Source organism: Anabrus simplex, chromosome 8 (assembly GCF_040414725.1).
Source record: "Anabrus simplex isolate iqAnaSimp1 chromosome 8, ASM4041472v1, whole genome shotgun sequence".
Classification (NCBI taxonomy): domain Eukaryota; kingdom Metazoa; phylum Arthropoda; class Insecta; order Orthoptera; family Tettigoniidae; genus Anabrus; species Anabrus simplex.
The window spans coordinates 92,957,299-92,980,636 of record NC_090272.1 but is presented as its reverse complement, the minus strand read 5'-3'; the positions used below and the strand labels follow the sequence as shown (position 1 = coordinate 92,980,636).

Genomic DNA, 23,338 nt, shown 5'->3' with positions numbered 1-23,338 from the left:
AATAAGAGTAAACCAACTATACTAGCACTATGTATGATATACAAGTTGGCAAAAATTTTGTCTGTCTGTCTGTCTGTCTGTTTGTTTGTTTGTTTGTTTGTTTGTTTGTTTGTTTGTTTGTTTGTTTGTTTGTTTGTTTGTTTGTTTGTTTGTTTATCTGGTACAATTTTATTGAACATACTAGCTGATGTACCCGTGCTTCACTATGGGATTCTCAGAAAGACTGTCTTTTGTGGTTTTCTAAACTGAAGTCAACATAGGTCATTACAAAAACGTCAGTAGAAATGCAGCGATTAAAAACAGTGTTATCATATAAAATACTCTATCAAATGAAGAACCACGCATTTTTTCACTTTTAACGAACAGTACTACAGTGCCGATCTAACGGTCCAAAGTTCCAGAACTGGAGTGACCAGGCCGCAAACAGCCGTGAACAATCCTCTGCCATTATTCCGTTAAATATGCACACTGCTCATTCCAATCAGTGCCTTAGAGTAGGGATTGAATAGCTCGAATGCTATGATGAACCAGTGTGTTACGTACCAGTAGTATCAGAAAATTTATGAACCATAGGAATGGCATGCTAAAGAAGAAAGTTATCTAATTCCTCATCTACTTCCTGCCAATATTCAGGCAGGCTGTTACACTCGGTATGACCGGACGATTTGGCCGTATGGTTAGGGGTGCGCAGCTGTAAGCTTGCATCCGAGAGTGGATTCGAATCCACTGTCGGCAGCCCTGAAGATGGTGTTCTGTGACTTCCCATTTTCACACCAGGCAAATGCTGGGGCTGTACCTTATTTACGGCCAAGGCCATTTCGTTCACACTCCTAGACCTTTCCTATCCCATCTGTGTCGATGCGACATAAAGCAAATTTTTAAAAAAATATTCGGTACGCAGCAGTAATCTTATCCATCGTAGATGAGTGGCAACAGGAGAAACAAAACAAATCATAACAAAAAATGGTCAATGTAATGTTATTGTTGATCAATTTTATGAGCTATATTGTAGGCCTTCACATTCAGGTTTCTTTTGACTCGGTGATATTAGGGCGTGACTCGGCGCTGATACAGCTTTGTAACAAAAATTTAAATTCATGAATATCTCTGTGATCATAGCCGGTATGGTAAAATGTATAAGATAAATGATCGGGAATTTAATACGATATAACGTTAGTTATGTAGCTTTTATGGATAAGACCGCTAATAACAAATATTTGAGAATTACATTTTTGACTTTCCCCTAAACTACCACTTCACTCAGCGTGAATAAAATTATTTATGGCCTAGATTGTAGTGACTTATTTTCCGACTTCGCATACCAATTTTCATTAAGATAGGATGACTAATAACGTAAATATTTGAGAATTAAATTTTAGGCCTTCCCCTAAACTACCATTTCTCTCAGCCTGAATAAAATTATTTATGGCCCAGATTGTAGCGACTTATTTCCCGACTTTGCATACCAATTTTCATTATATTCTCTTCGGCCATTTTATCGTGGTGCGTGTACATACAGATAGACAGGCAGACAAAAATTACAGAAAATTAAAAAGTGCATTTCCTTGTTACTGTGGATACGACCGATACAGAAATACCATTCTTGTTAAATTCTGAGCAATGTACAGACAAAACTCTTATTTCATATATATAGACAAATTATGACAATTATTGTTGACCAATGTCAACGTAAAATGACAGTAGAAAATTAATTGCTAATATACAAAATTAATTTTCTTATTTGAATATAAAATTGATTATAATCTCAGAAACTGAGGAAGATAGGAACATGTACAAGTGTCCTACAGAAATTAATGGGCAACAATTTTTTCATGAATCAGGATATATTATTGAAAAACCGCATCCACCAACTTGATCTACAGAAATTATTTTACCTTTCAATATAATCTTCATTTATTTACACACACTTTATCCATTATTCTGCAAGCTTGAAAATACCCATGCGAAAGACTCGGTTCCAACAACCCCTAAGAAAACCTGATGCACTGCTCTTTGTATGTCCTCCATCATTTCATAGTATTGACCTCCATCTATTCCTTCACATAACCATATCAAGACTGTGGGCAGGATGCTATTTTACCAAGTTCCTCCTTGGTGAACTGAGCAGAGTGAGGATATGTATTATTATGGAGAAAGATGATCTTCTTTCCAGGGGATTTATTGCATAATCCACAGCAGATTTTGTGAAATCCTTGGACATAACAGCAAACATTGATTGTTTGTATTATTCATTTTCTGCACTGAGCTTATATTCTCAAATGCTGCCAGCACCTTATCTCAAAGGCTGTTAATTTCTTAATGTTGCCTTTGTTCGAGTCCAGATCTCAGATCTCACCATAGTATATTGCAACTAGCCACATGTGAACTGTTACAAGTTGTTTTCTTATGATGACTTATCAATCAGAGAATTCTTTTTCACAAAATGCCTGTTTAGCCTTACCTATATGAATCCTAATTCACAGTCAAGAACTTCCATCAGTATTTGTCTGATGTACCTGAACTGTTCCAATTTTTGTATTTCTTCTCAGCATGCAGTACCTGTGGATACCAAGCAAGCTGACTACATAGTCTGGGTCATGTAGCTATGAGCTTGCATTTGGGAGATGGTGGGTTCGAATCCAACTGTCAGCAGCTCTGAAGATGGTTTTCCATGTTTTCCCATTTTCATACCAGGCAACTGCTGGAGCTGTACCTTAACCTTTTCAGTACCAAGTTTTATTAACCACCGGGCGAGTTGGCCGTGCGCGTAGAGGCTCGCGGCTGTGAGCTTGCATCCGGGAGATAGTAGGTTCGAATCCCACTATCGGCAGCCCTGAAGATGGTTTTCCGTGGTTTCCCATTTTCACACCAGGCAAATGCTGGGGCTGTACCTTAATTAAGGCCACGGCCGCTTCCTTCCAACTCCTAGGCCTTTCCTATCCCATCGTCGCCATAAGACCTATCTGTGTCGGTGCGACGTAAAGCCCCTAGCACACACACACACACAGTTTTATTAACCCTTATACATGCCCATCCCAAGTTTTTCTGGATGTTTTAGCAATTGATCAAATGGGCCAAGTAGGAAACAATATTGGAAATATTGGAACACTCATGAAAGGAAAACATTAACAATGATTATCTGTTTTCTCTTTAGTCAGAAATGAACAACTGTGTGACCAGTTTCCAAAGATTCATTCACTGCAAACTTGTTTCACGATGATCATACAATCCACACTTATCATTCATGACAAAATCTAAAATATCATCATGCTTTCATTATGCCTAGTTAGAGACATGTACAAAGACAGAAGATAGCTGTCAGTATTGAACATAAGGCATAGAATTACAGGAATAATATTGTAAAGTGATGAATCTAATCAACTGTCGTCTTTACAGGCATTGCCCAGATCCATGGCCAAATGGTTAGTATGCCAGCCTTTGGACAAGAGGCTAAAGTTTGAATCCTGGCCAGATCAGGGATTTTAGCCTTCATTAGTTAATTCCTTTGGCTCAAGGACTGGGTACATTCAATTTTATCGTAGGTAGAGTCCCATCCTCACAGACGCACAGGTTGCCCATGGGTGTAAACTCCAAATAACTTCACCAGGCCTCTCTGGAGGCATACACCCTAAAATTGGCCCTGGGAGAGAGAGTGATATTTTAAATCCAAGATAACTCATGGCTGGGACGGTGGAAAATGCGGTTGAGTTCTGAGTTAACTCGGGTGTGGGATGGAAAAGGTTAATTAAGCCACAGTGACTTACTTCCCAGTTCTAGCCCTCTCCTATCCCATCACTACTACAGGGACATTATTTTATCTATTCAGGGGATTCTCACTCGCCCGGTCACCTGAGCCTGTCTCCCACCAAGCACTTTGCCGTAATGTGGCCAGCGCGTGTTTTTGCACAAGATTTCCTGTTCTTTATGAAGTTATTATGTATACACACACACTCACGTAATAAAAATGGCATTGGAACAAAACACTGAGCACTAAACACAAGAACACTTGACTAAACTGAACCTTACACTTATAAAGCTCTCAGCAGACTACATAGGAGGGGAGCTTGTGGTGCCGAGAAGCACATAACGGCAGAGTGCTTGGCGGGAGACAGGCTCACAGCACAGGCAACTGGGCGAGTGAGAATCCCCAGAACAGTTAAATAATGTCCCTGTATAAGACCTGTCTGAGTTGGTGTGATGAAAACAACAGCAAAGTATCTGTGGGTGTAAACTTATCATCAAATTTTTTTTCTTTTTGAGACTGATTTTTCGTATCAAATTATAATTATAAATTTATAATGTCCAATAACGGACCATTTATATTGGTATTATCCTAAGGACTGTTCGAAGAAGAACAGAATTGCTGATACAATGTATTATTTGATATCAAAAGGAGCTATTACAAAATATAAATCGACATTTAAGAGAGTTAAGACTTAGCAGTATAGCAACAACTCACCAAAGAGGTAAATCCTTAAAGTGGCCATCACACCACGTACTCGACATCGTGTCTTGGCCACAAGATCTCGTCCAATATACTGAATCTGGTTGTGAGATATATCTGCCCAACACAGGATAGGCAGACCATGGAAATCCCTTTCCAGACTAGTCAGTAGGTTGTTGGATGCAAAGAGGCCCTCCAAAGATGGCAAAAATGTCTGCAGAAATAAAGAACAGTATATAACATGCTGAACGAGAAGGAGACGTTGTTGCTTAAAACACACTGCTAAAGCATATCAAAAATATAAAGAAAACTCAAGCTTCAATGGATGGTGGGTGTAACATAGTGTATTTCAGTGAATCATGAATGAGACACACTGCGATCTATGTACTCATTCTAGACTACTCCCAAATTCATTACAAATACACAAATGAGCATAAATGTTAGACTTGATATCTTACATCTTTTTGTCATGTGAAAGAGATCAACTGCAGGAAATTTGAATTGTATTGTATTGTATTTTACTTCATCTAACTGATAATACAGTGATATGGGACACATCAATAATCCTGTTTATAGCAACAAAGGAAAAAAGAGAAATTTACAATCTAGTAAAGAAGCACAAATAAACAAAACGCTGATGCACAGTATACGGTATATGTTAATTTTTGAGAGCTAAATATTCTTCAGTACAGTTCATAGGAAAGTGTCATTCATGTTTCTTACCCCTGAAACTGAGCAAGATATAGAGAAAATAATAAAAGAAATGGGTAATAAGAAATCTTCTTGTTTAGATGGTTATTCAAATTACCTTGCTGAAACCATTATATAATCAGGCCTCTGTGTTATTTGATTAATTTGATACTAACCACTGGTAAATTTCCAGGCAAATTCAAGGTAACTTAAATTGTTCCAGTACATAATATCTGTGTCTGACGAGAAAATTGTAGGTATGGCAGGAGTAACAGATGCTACACACTTAGCTACAAGCGTCAGTCTTGACAGCTCTCTGAATCAAAGCATACTCATTATCAAACTGTTCATTACACAGTACCGTACTTACAGTAAATGTATAACAAAGGCACAACTGCACTACCACTTTGAAACTTCACAACACCACCTCAGTTCACATGAGTTATTGCGGATGGAACAGATCTTTATTGTTAGGCCTTGAGATTGGACTTGCAGATGACTTGCAGGCAGCAGATGGCTCTTTGAAAGTTATCTCCGCTCATCTTTCTATCTATCCAATAGATGGCTCTGTAAAATCATGTTATCACCAGAACGTAAGTTGTTGCTCCATGTTGATTCTAATAAGCATGAAACAGAAAAGAATCCATCTCAGGATATTAAATATTTTTAAAAGTCCTTTATTTGACTCAAATAGTCATTTATTCACAAAATACGATGCTGTGGGTGGTTTATTTATCTGCATTTGCCGGCAGATGGCTGTGTGAGCCTGTGAATGAGTGTCCGCATGATCCACTGATCTTTCAATACTATGTTTAATTGACTGCCACGGGAGTGTGCTGTCCATGCACAATGTTGGCAATTTCAATACATGCACACACAGCACCATTATACCAGTAAATGGGTATTCTCTCAGGCGCTGGTTTTTTTTGTGGTTCCTTCAGTGCATACAACTAAGTTTGCTTGCTTCTCTCCAGTGGCAACGTATGACATTTTGAAAAGTTTTACCACACTCCTTCTGAGAGTATATTGTCGCTTGCACCACAGCATTTTTATGAGCAGTACAGATGTAATTTCATAAAAGTAAAAGACTTGATAATTGATATTAGTTTTGTATAAGATAACATCATTTGAAAATGATGAAATGGCACATTAATATATTGAACACTAGTGAGCATCCACATCATAGAGACTAGCAGTCTTGATCATGCACTAATTGAAAATAGCTCACATCATGAAAAATGTATGGCAGGATACTCATGCACTCATAAACATAAAGTTTAAAATTAATTTCTAACAGAGCTTCAAGGCTTACCTCAGTATTTCCCATTTGTACTTCAGGTCAATACGACAGTATGTTGTGCATCAAAAATATCTATCACAGCATTGTAGAAATTAGGCCTCTTCATTAAGTCACTCAGAAATTTCTTCTCAATCGCAATCAAAGAAAGTGCAGAGAGCCTGTCCTGTACTTGTGAATTTCTTTGGAAGGTGTATATCCTTTTTAAGGCCGAGAAGCTTCTTTCAATGGAAGCGCTAGTTGCCAGGATGGTGAGAATGAGGCCAATCAATTTCGTTGCTTCTGGATATACTTTTTAAGACCACTGGTATGCAAATATTGGTAGAGGTCATATGCATTATTTTTCACAAGGTCCAGCTTCGTGTAGAGGACAGACAGTTCACTTTTAAGTTTCATCCAGTCAAAATTTCATCCATAGGTCTTCACTAACAACTGATAGGCACTGTTCGGGAACTCCTTAGCAAAATTGTTAAACTGGTCAATATCAATTAACTGAAGGAACTCCAACTTGTTAATATCAGAAAATCTATCTGATAGTTGAAGGGATATGATGTCAATTATTTCCAAATACATTCGGAGATACAATGTTTTCTTAGTTCCTATAAAATCAATTCTCTGGCGCTTTTGAGGGTAATCTTGCCTCCCTTCATTGTCTTGCAACTTTCACCACATACTGTAGTTTCAAAATTATTTCTGGTTGTCTGCAAAAACACTTTAAATTGCTGGATCACTTTGGAGCAGAAGGCAATATCACATAGAAATCAAATTCTTGCAGGGTAACATAGTAACCCTTAGCTTGAATTCTTGTTCCACCATCCCATTTGTCTTCATTATCTTTCATTTCTCTGAAGAATTCAAGGAGATCTGTATAGAGAGAGGATACAACTTAAATGAGCCTACCAGCATATATCCATTGGGTTGGCGCTTCTGTTGGTAATCGTCTCTGTATTACTTTGTCAAGAGCAACGGCCCTTTTAGTGGATGATGAAGAAACCCTGCTAACCCGGACAAGGTCTGAAATAATACTTTGCATTCCTTGATGTGGTTAACAGATTGCTGTAGTACCAAGTTGAGCCTATGACCATAGCACTGAACAAATATAGTCTGGTCATATTTATCCCTGACTAACTTTTGCAACCCACTGTGCTGTCCTGCCATCACTGCTGCGCCATCAAATGTTTCTGCTACTAACTTTTCACCACACTGAAATTCTTGTAACACTCCAAGGAGATGTTTAGAGAGAGAGAAACAGCAGAACGGTCACTGCTTACATCAATGAATGTCAAAAATTTATCTTAAATTTCGCCTTCAGGACTAAGATATCTAAATACAGTCGAGAGTTGTGCTCTGTTAGAAACGTCTGTACTTTTATCTGAAATAATGGAAATAAAGTTTGCTTTCTTAACCTCGTCTTTAATTTCGCTGGTCATAAAAGTAGCTTTGGCTTCAATTTATCATTTTGTATATCAGATGAAAGTCCTGAGAAAACTGTAGATGTTTCTAAGTGATGCCAAAATACATCATCTTTCTTAGCAATTAATGCTAGTAACTCCCTGTAATTACCTCTGTTATCAGATTCTTCAGTTTCTCGATGACCCCTGAAAGGTAATCCTTGCTTTGAAAGTAAACACACAGTATCTGTTAAAGTGCTGACAATATATCTGTTATTTTTTACTAGCTTATTATGCTCGTCAATTTTCTTTCTGTAAGCTGTACTCGAACAGAACTCTATTCTGGATCTTCCGAACTGAATCATATCCGCAACAGTGTTGATGTGTGCTTGAGACACCTCATGGCGTCTCTTTAAAACTCTGAAAGTATCTAAATTGTCTACACCGTCTTTATTCTAAGCATTATTTTCTGAGGAAAATTGAATACATGGCCAACAGTACAGTTTGTTCATTTTTGCACAACCACATAACCAGCCCAGATTTATGTACCATGAGTCATGAAAATATAGTACTGTTCTTTTCGATTCCTTGAATACATTTTTTCAATTATGCTTTTCTTCTCTTCAAAAGTTCTTAACGAAAATGGCTTGTTCATTAAGCTTTCTATTATACATGAACATTCTGGGCCCCCCAACTCACTTATTTTTGAGGTGGAAGCGACAGCAGTCATTTTAATGTTTAATTCATTGTGCAGTCCCATAGGCTGTCCTTACCTAACATAAATTAAATATAAATTCGCACTTTAACAAGAGAAGTCACATTGTATTATAATAGAAAATAATAACACAATAATATAACAATGCACTGTTGAGTGCGGCAGAACGAACAAATGGAACAGTTCAATACCTGCATTATAAGCTTTTGTTTCCACTTTTCACTGTGGTAACATGACCAGAGAACGTAGTAGGATACATCTGAGTGTCAAGGGGAAAGAGGCCTTGCTTGACGCACGCGCAGTAATACTCGCCTAGCTGTTAGAAGAGATTCAAAGCGTAACCACTGCATGGAGTGGTAACAGCCTCTCGATCAGCTTTGACGGTGGCAAACTGCTGCAATAGAGTTCTCACGACACATCCAGGAAAAGAAACAAAAATATTAAATATGTTTAAATTTCATCTTACCTCATCCACGACCCTGTATCAGGAAATGGGACTAAGGGAGCAGATATGCAGATAGATATTTTGATTGAATGCCTAGTACAATTGGTACAAGGGGATGGAACTCAAAAATTGAAATTTCCTTTTAAAAATTAATGAAGTAACACAATTGTAGGAGTCATATTCATGGTTTTGAATAAGAAAGCATGTGACATCATCTTCATTTCAGTTATGTACAGTATGTATTAAGGGGCTGCCTGGCCGAGGCGGTAAAGGCATGCTCAGTTTGCCCGGAAGGACATGGGTTTGATTCCCAGCTAGGAAGTCGAAAAATTTTAAAAATGAGATTTCCACTTCTGGAGGTGCATATGGTCCTGAGGTTCACTCAGCCTACACCAAAAATGAGTACCAGGTTAATTCCTGGGAGCAAAGGTGGCCAGGCGTAGAGCTAACCACTCTACCCCATCAAGTGCCGAGGTTATGGATAGTGGAAGCCTTTACCTTGCACCCCTCCAAGGGCCTTCATGGCCTTGATGGAGATGACTTTGCTTTGCTTTACAGTATGTATTAACCAGTTCTGTAACATTCTATTTGAAAACTGATTGATATCTTTAATTACAACTATGGCACTGTCCAGATGTCCCCTTCTTTGAGTAAATCCATCCGTTACCCTGGCAGCAATTGTTATTAGAATACTTATTTATTACAGGAAGAAAGCTGTTCTCATTACCTTCGAAGTCTCCTCCAGAGTGGTGAGACGGTTGAAGGAAATGTCCAGCACACGGAGCTCCTCCAGTCCAATGAGGTCATCAGGAGAGATCTTCTCTAGCAGATTATGGCTCAGGTTTAGCCTTTGAAGGCCATGGAGAGCCATCAGAGCACCATCCAAGGCACGAAGAGAGTTGTGCTCTAGCCGCAACTCGATCACTCTCGTCTCCAGGTCAACAACATTTTGCTGGAAAGTAATATAGTTCCATAAAGACAGCATCCATAAATAATAGATTCAGTTTCACAGCTAAGCACATTAAGTCATATTCCACCACAAGACCACGACGACATATTGTTTGAAGATCTGTGATTTGAGCAGTCAGTATGACAGGTACTTTTCCTCATATCACGGTCTAGTTTTTATGTGGGGTCCACAGAGCACCTCATTTCACGGTCTAATGTTTATACTTTTAGGAACCTGCTGAGAGTTTAATGATGAATACCCATTCTTCTGCCATGGCAGTGATCTTATTGAAAACCACACCTGATATTGCTTGGAAAAATTCAGAGATTTTCAGGTTTTCCCAATTATTAATGGGGTTGCTGGAGCCTCCCTGACTCACTTTTTGTTTTGATTGGTGATTTTCAATCTGGATGATTCAACAAATACACATGATTTTCCAGGTAAATGTAAAAGTTATACCTCATGCCACCAAATCTTGATTGTCAGACTGGAGAAAATCAGCAGCTAAGGTTTGTTGTTAACCTTACCCCTATGACCTAACTATGTCTTATTTCAAGTCATAAGTAGAGGGACAGGAACATGAATAGGAACACAAACAAGGTCTCTCATACAAATTAAGACTGTCAAAGCGGTGTTTTTTATTCTGCGATGCGTAAGCTGCAGTATGGGAGGCGCACGCATAGTTTTTTACCTTGCAAGTAGCCAAGTAGCCTGCACGTGTTCAACCTGGAAAGCATCAGTCACCAGTTTGAATCTCAGACTGTATTTTCATATGTAAAAGTTCTGGTTTCATCTTAATGGTTGTGTGAACTGTCATAACTCTTGCTATTGGTGTGCAGAAAATTCTAATCCCTCATTATGATAGGAAGATTGGTGTTTGGTGTGCTGTTAGTGCAAGATGAATAATTGGGCCTATTTTTTCAAGTTGACAGTAAATGCAGAGAGGTACTAAAAGGACATTTTGACACCATTCTTCCATCAGTTAATGGAAGAAGATAAATTGCATGAGTGGTTTCAACAAGATTCAGTCCCTGCTCATCAGCAGAAGATTCCCTTCTTACAATCTCGGAAGTGTTTGCAGACAGAGCGATCAGTGCTGGTCTATTTCCCCCTCATTCTCCAGTTCTATGTGTGATTTTTACTTGTGGTGTAAACTGAAAGAAAAAGTGTATCGAACAAATCCTCACATATTGGAGGAACTGAAAGAAAACATTACGAATGAAATCAGAAACATTACAATGGCAGAACTCACTCGCATCAGCCAGAATGTGGTTACCAGATACAATGCCTGTATAACCCAGGAAGGACGACACTTCTGGCATTTTTTATAAGATTGTATACTCGCTTAAAGCAGGACGGCCGCGTGCAATGTAAGTTCGGCTGAGGCAGCTGTCGTAGCGCAAAGTACAAACACCGTGTGTTTGGTATGAGTTTATAAGAGATACCCTGTAGTAGAGTAAACACAATGACAGGTTAATGTGGGTAGAGTGAGCAATGGACAGAGGAGACAAGGACAAATATGAAAACGCTAAAAGACTGACTGTCTCCGGATCTACTGCTGTCTTCAAATAGATTGGCTTTCTCCCCACCTACCCCAGTATTCTACATCCTTTTCTCTCAGCCCTGAAAAGCTTGTTTCTGCTTGCTAGCTTCATCATCATCCCCTTCCCTTGCAGACCTGACACTGCGTTTATGTTATTAAGTATTCCAATTCATGCCCCCTACCATTCTATATATGATATAATTTGTCACTAGTCCATTAATTATGTTTCTTTTATTTTTTATTACAATTTGCTTTACATCACACCAATACAGATAGGTATTATGGCAATGATGGGACAAGAAAGGGCTAGAGTGGGAAGGAATCGACCATGGCCTTAGTTGAAGTACAGACCCACCATTTGCCTGGTGTGAAAATGGGAAACCACACCCTCATACCTTATTAGTAAGCCAAGAGAGCTAAAATCTATTCACAATTATGTTCCCTCAAGCAGTCTCAAGCTCTAAAAATAAAACAATTGTACAGAATAGTTGATTAGTTGATGTTGGAGAGAGAGAGAGAGAGAGCGAGAAGTGGGGAGGGAGTTTGTCTAATAGCCGGGGATTCTGTGGTGTGTCTTTCCTGATGCATGTGCTGTGTGTTTTAGTATTTAGTAAAACTGAATAAGAGAAAATCATGCTTAATTATTATAATAACTACACCACAGTAGAAAATCCTCAAGCCATATTTGCTGCTGAGTTCCTGGCCCTCACTCATATCATGGTGAGATAGAGAGGATCCAAATAAAAGAGAGGAAATTCCTATGAAAGTTCCTTGACCTTCACCAAAATTCAGAGGGTGAATATCACCTGAAGTCAAATGCAGAGCTCTACTCTAAATTTGAAAAAAAAAATTCTATGAGGAACTGCTATTTCAAATTTTGTGGTCACCTCTCTCAAATGCCTAAAATTAGAATATCATGCAAAAATTTTCATGTTCTCATGACTTTGAAAATGTACCACTCCATGGGCAACTACAGTTAAAGAGGATCTGACTGGTGCCTCTGAAATACTGGTTCAAGAAAGAGCAAAGAACTGCAGTCTCCACTTTTGAGATGTAGTAAACACTGTAACCCTTGTGGCATATTGAGCTACTACCAACTGAACAAATGATTGATAGACTTTTAAGTGTTGCTGTTAATTCAATCTAGATCCTCAATAAAAGGAAAATAAAAATACTCATTTTTAACTTACCGTCATCTGACCACTCAAACGGCTGATATTATTGCTGGACAAATCAATGATTAGAAGTCTTCTCAGACCCAGGATCTCCTGCAGGGAAAATTCTTTGAAGTTGTTGTGTGTTAAGTTGAGACTTCGCAAGCCACGTAGAGGCAGAAGTGAACCATTTAGAGATGACAATTTGTTGTGTCCTAGCTGGAGATCTTCCAGAACTTCCAGTTCTTGGAATTCATCATCAGCAAGCTAGGAAGAACAAAACCAACATGAGTATTCAAAAAACAAATATCTATCTCAAGTGATAAAATAGTATAAATACCCTCCACGATAATATGCTGAAGGTGAATGGTTTGACCCAAGGTCTTGAAATGTTCAACGGCTATCCTGTGGTTTCCCTCCAGGTATTTAAAAATTGAAAATGCAGGGATAATACGTTTTCAAGTTCTGGGTGCCTACTCTTATCCTAGGAGCAAATAACTAAAGACACTACAATGGATAGTGTCTGTAATGTATTATGGGCAAGAATAAGTTTTTTTATGGAACTTTCACTGTTCTGTCAGTTTCATGAGAGCGGAAAAGATATGCTTTTTTTTTTTTTTTTTGCTAGGGGCTTTACGTCGCACCGACACAGATAGGTCTTATGGCGACGATGGGATAGGAAAGGCCTAGGAGTTGGAAGGAAGCGGCCGTGGCCTTAATTAAGGTACAGCCCCAGCATTTGCCTGGTGTGAAAATGGGAAACCACGGAAAACCATCTTCAGGGCTGCCGATAGTGGGATTCGAACCTACTATCTCCCGGATGCAAGCTCACAGCCGCGCGCCTCTACGCGCACGACCAACTCACCCGGTGGAAAAGATATGAGCGACACTAGTAACACCATGTCATGTCATAATCGACAATAGAGTTGATCTAATTTTTAAATGGATTTATTGAATTTGGATTGTGATCTGTCATTGCTTGAGATGAAGATCCAAGATACTTGAACTGGTCACCTTCCAGAATTATATTCCCACTTGTTGTTTGACATTATAGTATCAATTTTTTATATAATTAGTATTTTTGATATAAAAGTTGATGGCAGGCATTTGTACAAGTGGAGATACATACCTCCCCTAGTGCTCTGTTACTGTACTGTTCTACAAAGGAGGCTTGCAGCAGTGTCTCAACGGTGCACTGGCCACCAGCGTCTTGAAAAGGTGTGGCAGTCCAACTGACGAGGCCACTGCCACATTGAAGCGAAATGCTGGTAATTTCATGATTGAAAAAGCCCAAAGAGCTTGAAGAATATTTTGACACACTGCTAGCTTTGAAATGATTAGCAAATGCAAATGTTTGAGAGTCCACTTTAGTGTTCTGCCTCACTTCTTATATGACTTCATCCAAAACAAAGATGAAAAATAATAATATAGAGAAGCATAGCCATGTTAATGGAAGCCAAAACAGGAAATGCCAAATTGCTCTGTTACTATTAGCTGTGTTGAAAACCTGTACATAGCTAACATTGTAGAAAATGCAATTTCCAGTCTTTTATATCTCTATATGTTTACTGCATGAGCTATAGAAATGGAAATATTCACAAATTTAGATTTATATTGCCAAGCCCATCAATGGTAAGCATTGCTGATGTGAAAATAATGTTCAGTTGTCATGGTAATTTGTTCACAAGAAGAGTGAAGAGAGGAAAGGTAGCTTGGGGGAATGAAAGACTCCCTAAGCCTTGGATGTTCTAACATTGTCAATCTCTAACAAAATTGCATGATGGCTCACAATGGCCTAAGCCTCTAAAACTAATCAGCAATAATGTAACAGTGACTGACTATTGTTGGTTGAAGAGTGCTCTATCTCTTCTGCAACCATTCATCTTCTTTAACCCCTCGGTGGTGCAAGATATTTTAGTGCTGCTCTACCCAGCGGACGGAGGTGATTCAGGTGTGAACACTAAGAAAATCCAGTGCTCTCTTTAAAAATACACTGTTACAAGAGTTTAGCTCAGATTATTGTCAAACACCTACAGTGGAGATTGAAAAGAATGTTCTTTAAATTCATCAACTTTATATTTACTTTATTGTGTACGAATGAAGAAGAGGCCTTCCAAATTTTATACAGAATGAAAGTCATGGTGTTATATTTTCATGGGTTGTTTCACAATGCATTGAAAACTAGGATAATTGTTGCCTCGGAAACTGTGGGCAGAAAAAATAGAAATGATAGTTCAAAGATTTACTTAAGTTAGCACAAATCTCAGATTAATGGGACGATTAGTTTATGAGAAAGAGGGCATGTACTTTAGCGTGTTTCATTGTACATTACTTGGTCTTGTGCACCATCCACTCTCATTCCTTATGTTATGTTCTGCTCTCACTTTGCTCAGTTCAGTCTGGTGTAGTGTTGTTATCATCTGATTTATTCAAACTCCACTTTCATTCAAACTGTGGCGTGCCATGCTTGCTTGCCACACAATATCATATCTCAAAGTAACAGCAAGCTAAATAATTACAAGTCGTCAGAGGTTTCAAGGTGTTGAAAGAATTATAGGAATCCTCACCAGATCATGCAAACATGCATATCAGTGGAAAGACAGTGAATTATACTATCATTCTACTTAAAGAAATGTTATGTAGTGTTACATACATCTGCTAGAATGCAGCAGAAAAATAAGTTTATATTTTCTCAAGTGGAAAGAGATAAAGACTATTTCAAACTCTATAGAAAGAAAAACTGATTTGGGCTGATTCATACACAGAAGGGAGGCAGAGATCTTCAGCTTCAAAGATATACCATTTTCCTCTCGATAACTTTAAAACTTTACAAGCTAGAACAAAATGAAGTTAGGTCTACAGGGGTCTATGCCACACCTGGAGGTTGGCAGCATTTGAAGAAAAGGAGGTCTTATATGATGCACAGAGATCTGCGTCAAAGGGCTAGATCACAGAACTGCTGCAATTGTACAAAAACTAACTGATTAGGAATGAGTACAACAGCTAGTTTATCATAAATTTAAGGACTTCACTTGAAACTTGCAGTATGAACAATAATACCGGTAATCAAAGTTTCCAATAAGACTAGTTCAAATTATACAAAACCATTCGACTTACTTCCTGAATGTGATTGTGCGTAAGATCAAGCCTCCTCAGTCTTCGTGATTTTTGCAGAGCTCCACCAAGGTTCTTCAGTTCATTATTTTGAAAGAAGAGGGATTCGATCAGCATGAAGTTCCTCAATTCTCGAGGTAACCTTTCCAATTTATTGAAGGCAGCATGGATCAGCATCAGTTTAGCTCCATCAGGTGGTAATTGATCATCCAAGGAGGAGAGTAAATTGCCATTTACAAACAACCACTCTAGTTCTGTCAAGCCCCTGTAAAATATTATAGTAAGGTACGTTAAATTATTGTCAGCCAAAACTTCTTTTAGTAGAGTACAAAACTGGTCAGAAATTTAAGGATGATGTCTTTCATTCTCCTCTGCCTTATACAGGGAGTTATTTTGGCCTTCATCCTCAGCATTTATAAGTTTGTTCCAGCTCTCAATAACCATTCTGACCTGTTTTGTGTTTGTCTTAAGTATGTGTTCTCACACTCCTTCATGCTTTGCTGTCTTTAGATTCAACACAATTTGTATTACATTTTTCAATTATACATTATTTTACAATAAGAATACATGTTTCATCCCATTGTTGGATATCTTCAGTTCCTTAATGCAAGACTCAATATTACAAAAAATACAACAAACTCATTTAAGTACTTAAAAATCATGGCACTCATGATACCCATGATGCACATCTCAAAAATCTTAAAAAATGTCAAAGATATCAACAAACTATTTTCACTTTTACTAATGTTATTAAGAGGGTTATAATTGAACTTGCAGTACTTTTTCAGGTGTCAATATCTGCTGAGATAACAGTGCTACCTTCCTTTTATAAATGGGACTATACTAACCAGTCGACGTTCTATCACCACTCTGCTGTGCCCATACATACACTGTGATAACACTGCATGATGTGAAACCTTTAATATTGCTGTAGGTAACATTCTTTTGAAGAGGGCAACTCATGGCTGACAAACAAAGCACATTTGAAGACATTCCATTTTCTTGAGAAGTACCAGTTGGGTTTTACATTTACCACTGATCTGCATTTAGGGCTGTTGCCCAGATGGAAGATTTCCTATTAATTGTTTACCTAGTCTATTCTTAAATGATTTCACTGAAGTTGGAAATTTATCAAAGATCTTCCTTGATAAATTATTTCAATCGCTAATTCCTCTTCCTATAAATGAATATTTGCCCCAATTTGTCCTCTTGAATTCCAACATATCTTCATATTATGATCTTTCCTACTCTTAAAAACTCCATTCAAGCTTAAGAGGCTCCATGGCTCAGGCGGCAGCACGCCGGCCTCTCACCGCTGGGTTCCGTGGTTCAAATCCCGGTCACTCCATGTGAGATTTGTGGTAGACAAAGCAGAGGCAGAACATGTTTTTCCCCGGGTACTCCAGTTTTCCCTACCATATTTCATTCCAGCAACACTCTCCAGCATCATTTCATTTCATCTGTCATTCAATAATCATTGCTCCAGAGGAGTGCGCAGGCTTCAGCAGCTGGCACAATTCCTATCCTCGCCGCTAGATGGGGGCTTCATTCATTCCTTGACCCGGTTGAATGACTGGAAACAGGCTGTGGATTTTCATTTTCATTCAAGCATATTTGTCTACCAGTATCATTCCACACCATCTTTCAACTGGCAGCTCAGAACACACCACTTAGTGGAGCAGATTTTCTCCTTACTCCCTAGTCTTCCCAGCCCAATGTTTGCAATATTTTTGTAACACTACTCTTTTGTCGGAAATCACCCGGAACAAATTGTGCTGCTTTCCTTTGGATCTCTTCCATTTCTCAAATCAAGTAATCCTGCTGAGGATCCCCCCCAACACACACACGCACTGGAACTAAATTCTAATTGGGGTCTTACCAGTGACTTATATGCCCTCTCTTTTGCATCCTTACTACAACCCCTAAATACTCTCATAACCATTTGAAGAAATATGTAATCTTTATTTACAACCACATTAATGTTATTACCCCAAAGAAGGTCTTTCCTTATGTTAAAACTTATGTACTTACAGTGATTTCTGAGAGGTACTTTCACCCCATCAACATAGTAATTGAAACTGAGAGGACTTTTCATCTTGATGAAATTTGCAACCTGATTTTTCACCCCGTTTATCATCATACGATTGTCTGCTGTCATTCTCAGAACTTCATCGAGGTCGCTCATAATCCTGTATCTTATCCTGTATAACATTATCCACAAAAGGTCTTATCTGTGACTTCAGTTCTTTACTCATATCATTTTTGGATATAAGAAAACATAAAGGTCCAATAATACTGCCTTGTGGAACCCTTTTCTATATCATTACAGGATCAGATAATGCTGCATCTACTCTAATTATTTGAGATCTATTTTCTAGAAATATATTATTTACCCACTCAATCACAACCACTGAATTTATAATGCCCATAACTCTAATGCTAGATGTAGAAAATACAGTAGTATAGTTCCATTCAAAAATACATAGTACCATTATTTCAGCAGATATTTCTGCCTTAAAAAAGTACAGTAAGTTCAATTATGAGCCTCTTGTTAATATTACTAAAAGTGAAAATTGATTTTCAATATCTTTAATGGTTTGCAAGATATTTGAGGCAAACATCTTAGTTGACTCATCTTGTATATGTGTTGCCTTTCTATTACTAAATTTCCCATATCTGTGATCCCGGCATGTAACTATTGACCAGCCGTTCTTCCTGATTTGCTACATTCTGCAAGATCCAGAATCTGTCTTTTCTTGTATCCAAAACTGATGGCAAAATAATTCTATGGCTTGTGAAGTGTTCTAAATGAGGGGAAATGGCCGGTCAGTGGCTCTATACCTGGATCCACATTTCAAAGAAAATTGTAGCATATCTGTTTAAAAAATGAAATAGCATATAGCTTTTAGTGTCGGGAGTGCCCGAGGACATGTTCAGCTCGCCAGGTGCAGGTCTTTTGATTTGACGCCCATAGGGGACCTGCGCGTCGTGATGAGATGAAATTATGATGAAGACGACACATACAACCAGCCCCCGTGCCAGCAAAGTTAACCAATGATGGTTAAAATTCCCAACCTTGCCGGGAATCGAATCCGGGACCCCAGTGACCAAACGCCAACACGCTAACCATTTAGCCATGGAGCCAAACATATCTGTTTAAATTTGACATCTACAATAATATTAATTTGAAATAATATAATTCATTCTTGAGAGTATCTGTAAGTTTGATCATCTTTGTAATTATTTATTAAATACATTTTCATTGGCAGAGAAACAATATATTATATTGTTCATGGACAGAAAAAAGCAATTTAAAAATCAAGCTGTATATAGAAGGAATGTGAATAGGAACACATAAGAGGAAAATGAAATGGCGTATGACTTTTAGTGCCGGGAGTGTCTGAGGACATGTTCAGCTCACCAGGTCCAGGTCTTTTGATTTGACTCCCATAGGCGACCTGCGCATCATGATGAGGATGAAATGAACCAATGATGGTTAAAATTCCCAACCCTGCCAGGAATTGAAACCGGGACCCTTGTGACCAAAGGCGAGCATGTTAACCGGACACATAAAAGGATAAACACAATGGCAGGTCAGCATCAGAAGAGAGAGAAACAGAAAGAGAAGACAAGGACTAACATGAAAACACAAAAGACAAGCTCCACATTTTGGTACACTGCCATCTTCAAATACCATAATGGGCTCTCTCCTCATCAATCTCAGTTCTCTACCCCCAATTCTTCTCAGCCCCAGTCAGCTTGTTCCTACTCTCTTCAACTTATACATCCACGACCTGCCTGAAACAGTGTCCCGAAAGTTCATATATGCGGACGATATTTGCCTTACAATTCAACGACCCAACTTCGCAGAAGCTGAAATAGTTCTTAGCCGAGACCTTGAACTGTTGGATGACTACTTTCAAAGATGGTACCTTCATCCCAATCCACAGAAAACAGTGACATCTACATTCCATCTGAACAACGCAGAAGCAAACCACCATCCAAGGGTATTCTTCAAGGGCCATGAACTACAATATTGTGCCAATCCCAGTTACTTAGGAGTAACATTGGACAGGTCTCTTACGTACAAAAATCATCTGCAGAAAACCGCCAACAAACTAAAAAGTCGTAATAACATTCTCCAACGATTGGCTGGAACTTCCTGGGGAGCGGATGGAAACACATTAAGGACAACATCTCTGGCGTTAGTCTATTCTGCAGCAGAATACTGCTCTGGTGTTTGGCTTAACAGTGCTCACACACAGCTAGTAGATTCACAACTTCGTCAAACCATGCGAATCATAACTGGTACACTTCGTGCTACACCGACCCAATGGTTACCGGTTCTCAGCAATATACTACCTCCACATATCAGGAGACAGAAGGCCCTTTTTCAGCTATGGACCAGAATGCTAAAGAATGAACGTCTACCTGTTCATGAGGATATCAGACAGAAATGCACACGCCTGAAGTCTCGCCAGCCTGCTTGGAAGACAGCCGTGAAGATAACATCTAGTGAATTCAACCCCACCTCTAAATGGTTAACAGAGTGGTCTTTATCCCCAGCTCGGGCAATAGTGGATATTAATAACCCATCCACAAAGCTGGCAGGCTTTGATCTGCCACGTTGCACCTGGAGTAGACTAAACCGCATGAGATGTGGAGTAGGTAGAACAGCATCTACTTTACACACCTGGGGCTGGTCAGTTTCTCCATACTGTGATTGTGGGGAGGTTCGACAAACAATGAAACATGTAGTGCAGGAATGTCCACTCCGTGCTTTCACTGGCACCATGGAAGACCTCAACACAGCAACACCCGAAGCAGTGAAGTGGGTGGCGGGTTTGGACATTCACATTTAGTGACATGTACATCACTCGCACTCAGTGTGTATATATGAACTGTCAGAATTGATAGGTGGATAGCGATGTAAATATATTGTGTTTTCTTCTTGTACTTTCAAACTTTGTAAATTGCTTTCTTTGACTGTATAGATATGATAATTTGTATTTACTTTGTACTCATCTTTCACTGGTTGTGTAAATAGTTTATGGGTTGTCATTATTCATCATACGCCAAATAAATAAATAACTCCTACTAATGAGTTATCTTGATAAATCTTTTCCTTTCCTGTCTTTATGCAGCTTTCTTCTTATCCTACACTTCCCACATAAAGACTGAAGATCTAAAGTTAGAAAACAGCTACTGATCTAAATGATAATTACCTGAGAGTCCCATTGAGACTTGTGAGTTCATTACGCCCAATGTGGAGATGACGTAATGTGTGGGGCATAGACATTGCCTCCAGTGTTGCTATGGCATTACCTGCTAGCACGAGATGCTGCAGATCTGAAAGTGTCTGTAACAAACAAAGGCTGAAATGTTATTGTTAAAAAGAAATTATTTAATAAATGCTTATTTAATAGCGTGAACAGGAATACATTTCACTAGTGAAGGCTTGAAATGGAAACTTAAAAGAAAAACTGAAATACTCTTTCTGCTAACAACACATACAGAATCCAGTGTAACCTTTAGACCAGCGTCCAACTTGTCCTACTAATGAGAACTTGGTAAAAGTACGAGAAGAAATGAAATACATCTTACAAAGTATACCTAACTGGTACCATGAAAGGTCATCCCAATCTTTTAATGTTATAAAACATACATGTTGCATCTAAAAAATTTGGTGAATGTTATCAGAAAGCAGAGAGAACACACAACACAAACAAATTTACTTTATTGCCCTTCAAAAATAATTGCCATCTGCATCAACACAATATATGTGGCACTGTTCATACAACTTCTAGAAACTGTCAGCAAAGGCCTCCTTAGAAATTAATCAGAGAACAGTTGTCAGATGATCTTGGATGGTTGCCACACCGGCGATCAATAGTGTTTTCATCTTGAAGTTTTACAGGGAACTCATTTTAGGTTGTGTGGAAGTCAGTAAATGCCATTCTGCTGATTGGTGCTTTGATTCCAAATCAAAATGATAGAACCAGGACTCATATCCTGTGGTGATAGTTTGCAAAAAGGATGGATCTTGGTCACATATGATAATGAAATCTCCTGAAGTTCATCTGTTTTGTTTTCTGCTCATCTGTCAGCTTGTGCAGCACAAACCACAAACAGATCTTCTCATCATCTGTTTACAGTTCCAGTTTTCTGGGTACTGTTGACAAGCCTCTTCCTGTCTCCTCTGTTCATATATGTCTAGTTCTTCATGACATGACCTAGTTACCTTCACTTGATTGCAATATCAGCCTTGATTATGTCTATCCAATGGGTTCTAGGTCTTCCAACCCTCTGTTTTCCATCTACCTCTCTTTCCACCTGTATTCGGGCTGTCCTCGTAGGGTCCATTCTCTTCACATGTCTGAATCACTGCAGCCATGACGTTCTGACTCTGTCTAGCAGACATGACTTAATCCCAGCTTCTCTCCTCACCATTTCATTTCTTAACTTATCCATCTTGGTTTTCTGGATGGTGGACCTCAGGAATTTCATCTCTGATGCCTGAAGTCCTGATGAATCTCTCTTTTTGAGGGTGCATATTTTGATACTCTAAGTCAAGATTGGTATGAAGTAACTGTTGAACATGGTTAGTTTTGGTTTCTTTGGGATCTTTTTATCAAGTAAGGCTAGTGCACACCATGGAGGCCACTGCGTAGGCTATTTGGAGGCACCGGCAGTGTCAATGCACTATGAGAGACTTTGTCTCATTACCAAAACTTGATGCCTGCCTGGCCATCAGATGATATAGATGTTGATTCTCATAGAGAACCTGAAAGTGGTATGTTCCGGGCTGTCAGTGGAGAGATGGCGTGGAATGACATTAGTAGACGAATGAGTTTGAGTGGTGTCTTTAAAGTAGGAAAGATCAAAATATGAAGATAAAGTTGGAATTCAGGAGGACAAATTGGGGCAAATATTCATTTGAAGGAAGGGGAGTTAGGGATTGGAATAACTTACCAATGGAGATATTCAATAAATCTCCAATTTCTTTGCAATCATTTAAGAAAAGGCTAGAATAACAACAGATAGGGAATCTGCCACCTGGGGACTGTCCTAAATGCAGATCAGTAGTGACTGATTGCGTGATTGATACCTGTTGGAGGACACTCAACCATAACTTGTGTAGAAGGGTTTAAGTCAATACGCTTAAATTTTCGAAAAAATTGAGGTCAAATGTCATGATGCACTATCCACTTCGGACCAAGTGGAGGTGAAAAACATTAAAAGGCGAACAAATTTTATTTAAACATGTCAGGTCTGCAACCTAATAATTTCTGGGGAAAAAATGTTGAACCCGGATTCCAATGCTACGCACATATACTTGGAGAGTTACACCGCAGTCAGCCGGGGTGCTGGTCTACTGGTCGCAGTACTTGTCTGGGAACCTCCACGTCATGAGTTCTAGTCTCATCACAGCTGCATTTTTTGTGCATAATAGTGAAGGGAACGTAAACGGATCCTGCGTCATGACATTTGACCTCAATTCTTTTTCGAAAATGAAAACGTATGAGTTACTGTTGAGTGTCCCCCAAAAGGTGTATTGAAGCTTGTTGAAATCAGTTGAACACAGGGTCAGGCCTC

General features: G+C 38.8%; 1 protein-coding gene across 1 annotated transcript in view; it reads right to left on the bottom strand.

Moving 5' to 3' along the window:
* Positions 1 to 23,338, bottom strand: part of ltl (larval translucida) — a 202,229-nt gene that overhangs the window by 5,279 nt on the left and 173,612 nt on the right. Inside the window, exons 3-7 of the mRNA XM_067152363.2 lie at positions 20,968 to 21,101; positions 15,746 to 16,007; positions 12,665 to 12,895; positions 9,710 to 9,934; positions 4,460 to 4,658 (exon numbers count right to left, since the gene is read on the bottom strand). Coding sequence (XP_067008464.1) covers positions 4,460 to 4,658; positions 9,710 to 9,934; positions 12,665 to 12,895; positions 15,746 to 16,007; positions 20,968 to 21,101 — 1,051 coding nt within the window. The remainder of the gene's footprint in view (positions 1 to 4,459; positions 4,659 to 9,709; positions 9,935 to 12,664; positions 12,896 to 15,745; positions 16,008 to 20,967; positions 21,102 to 23,338) is intronic.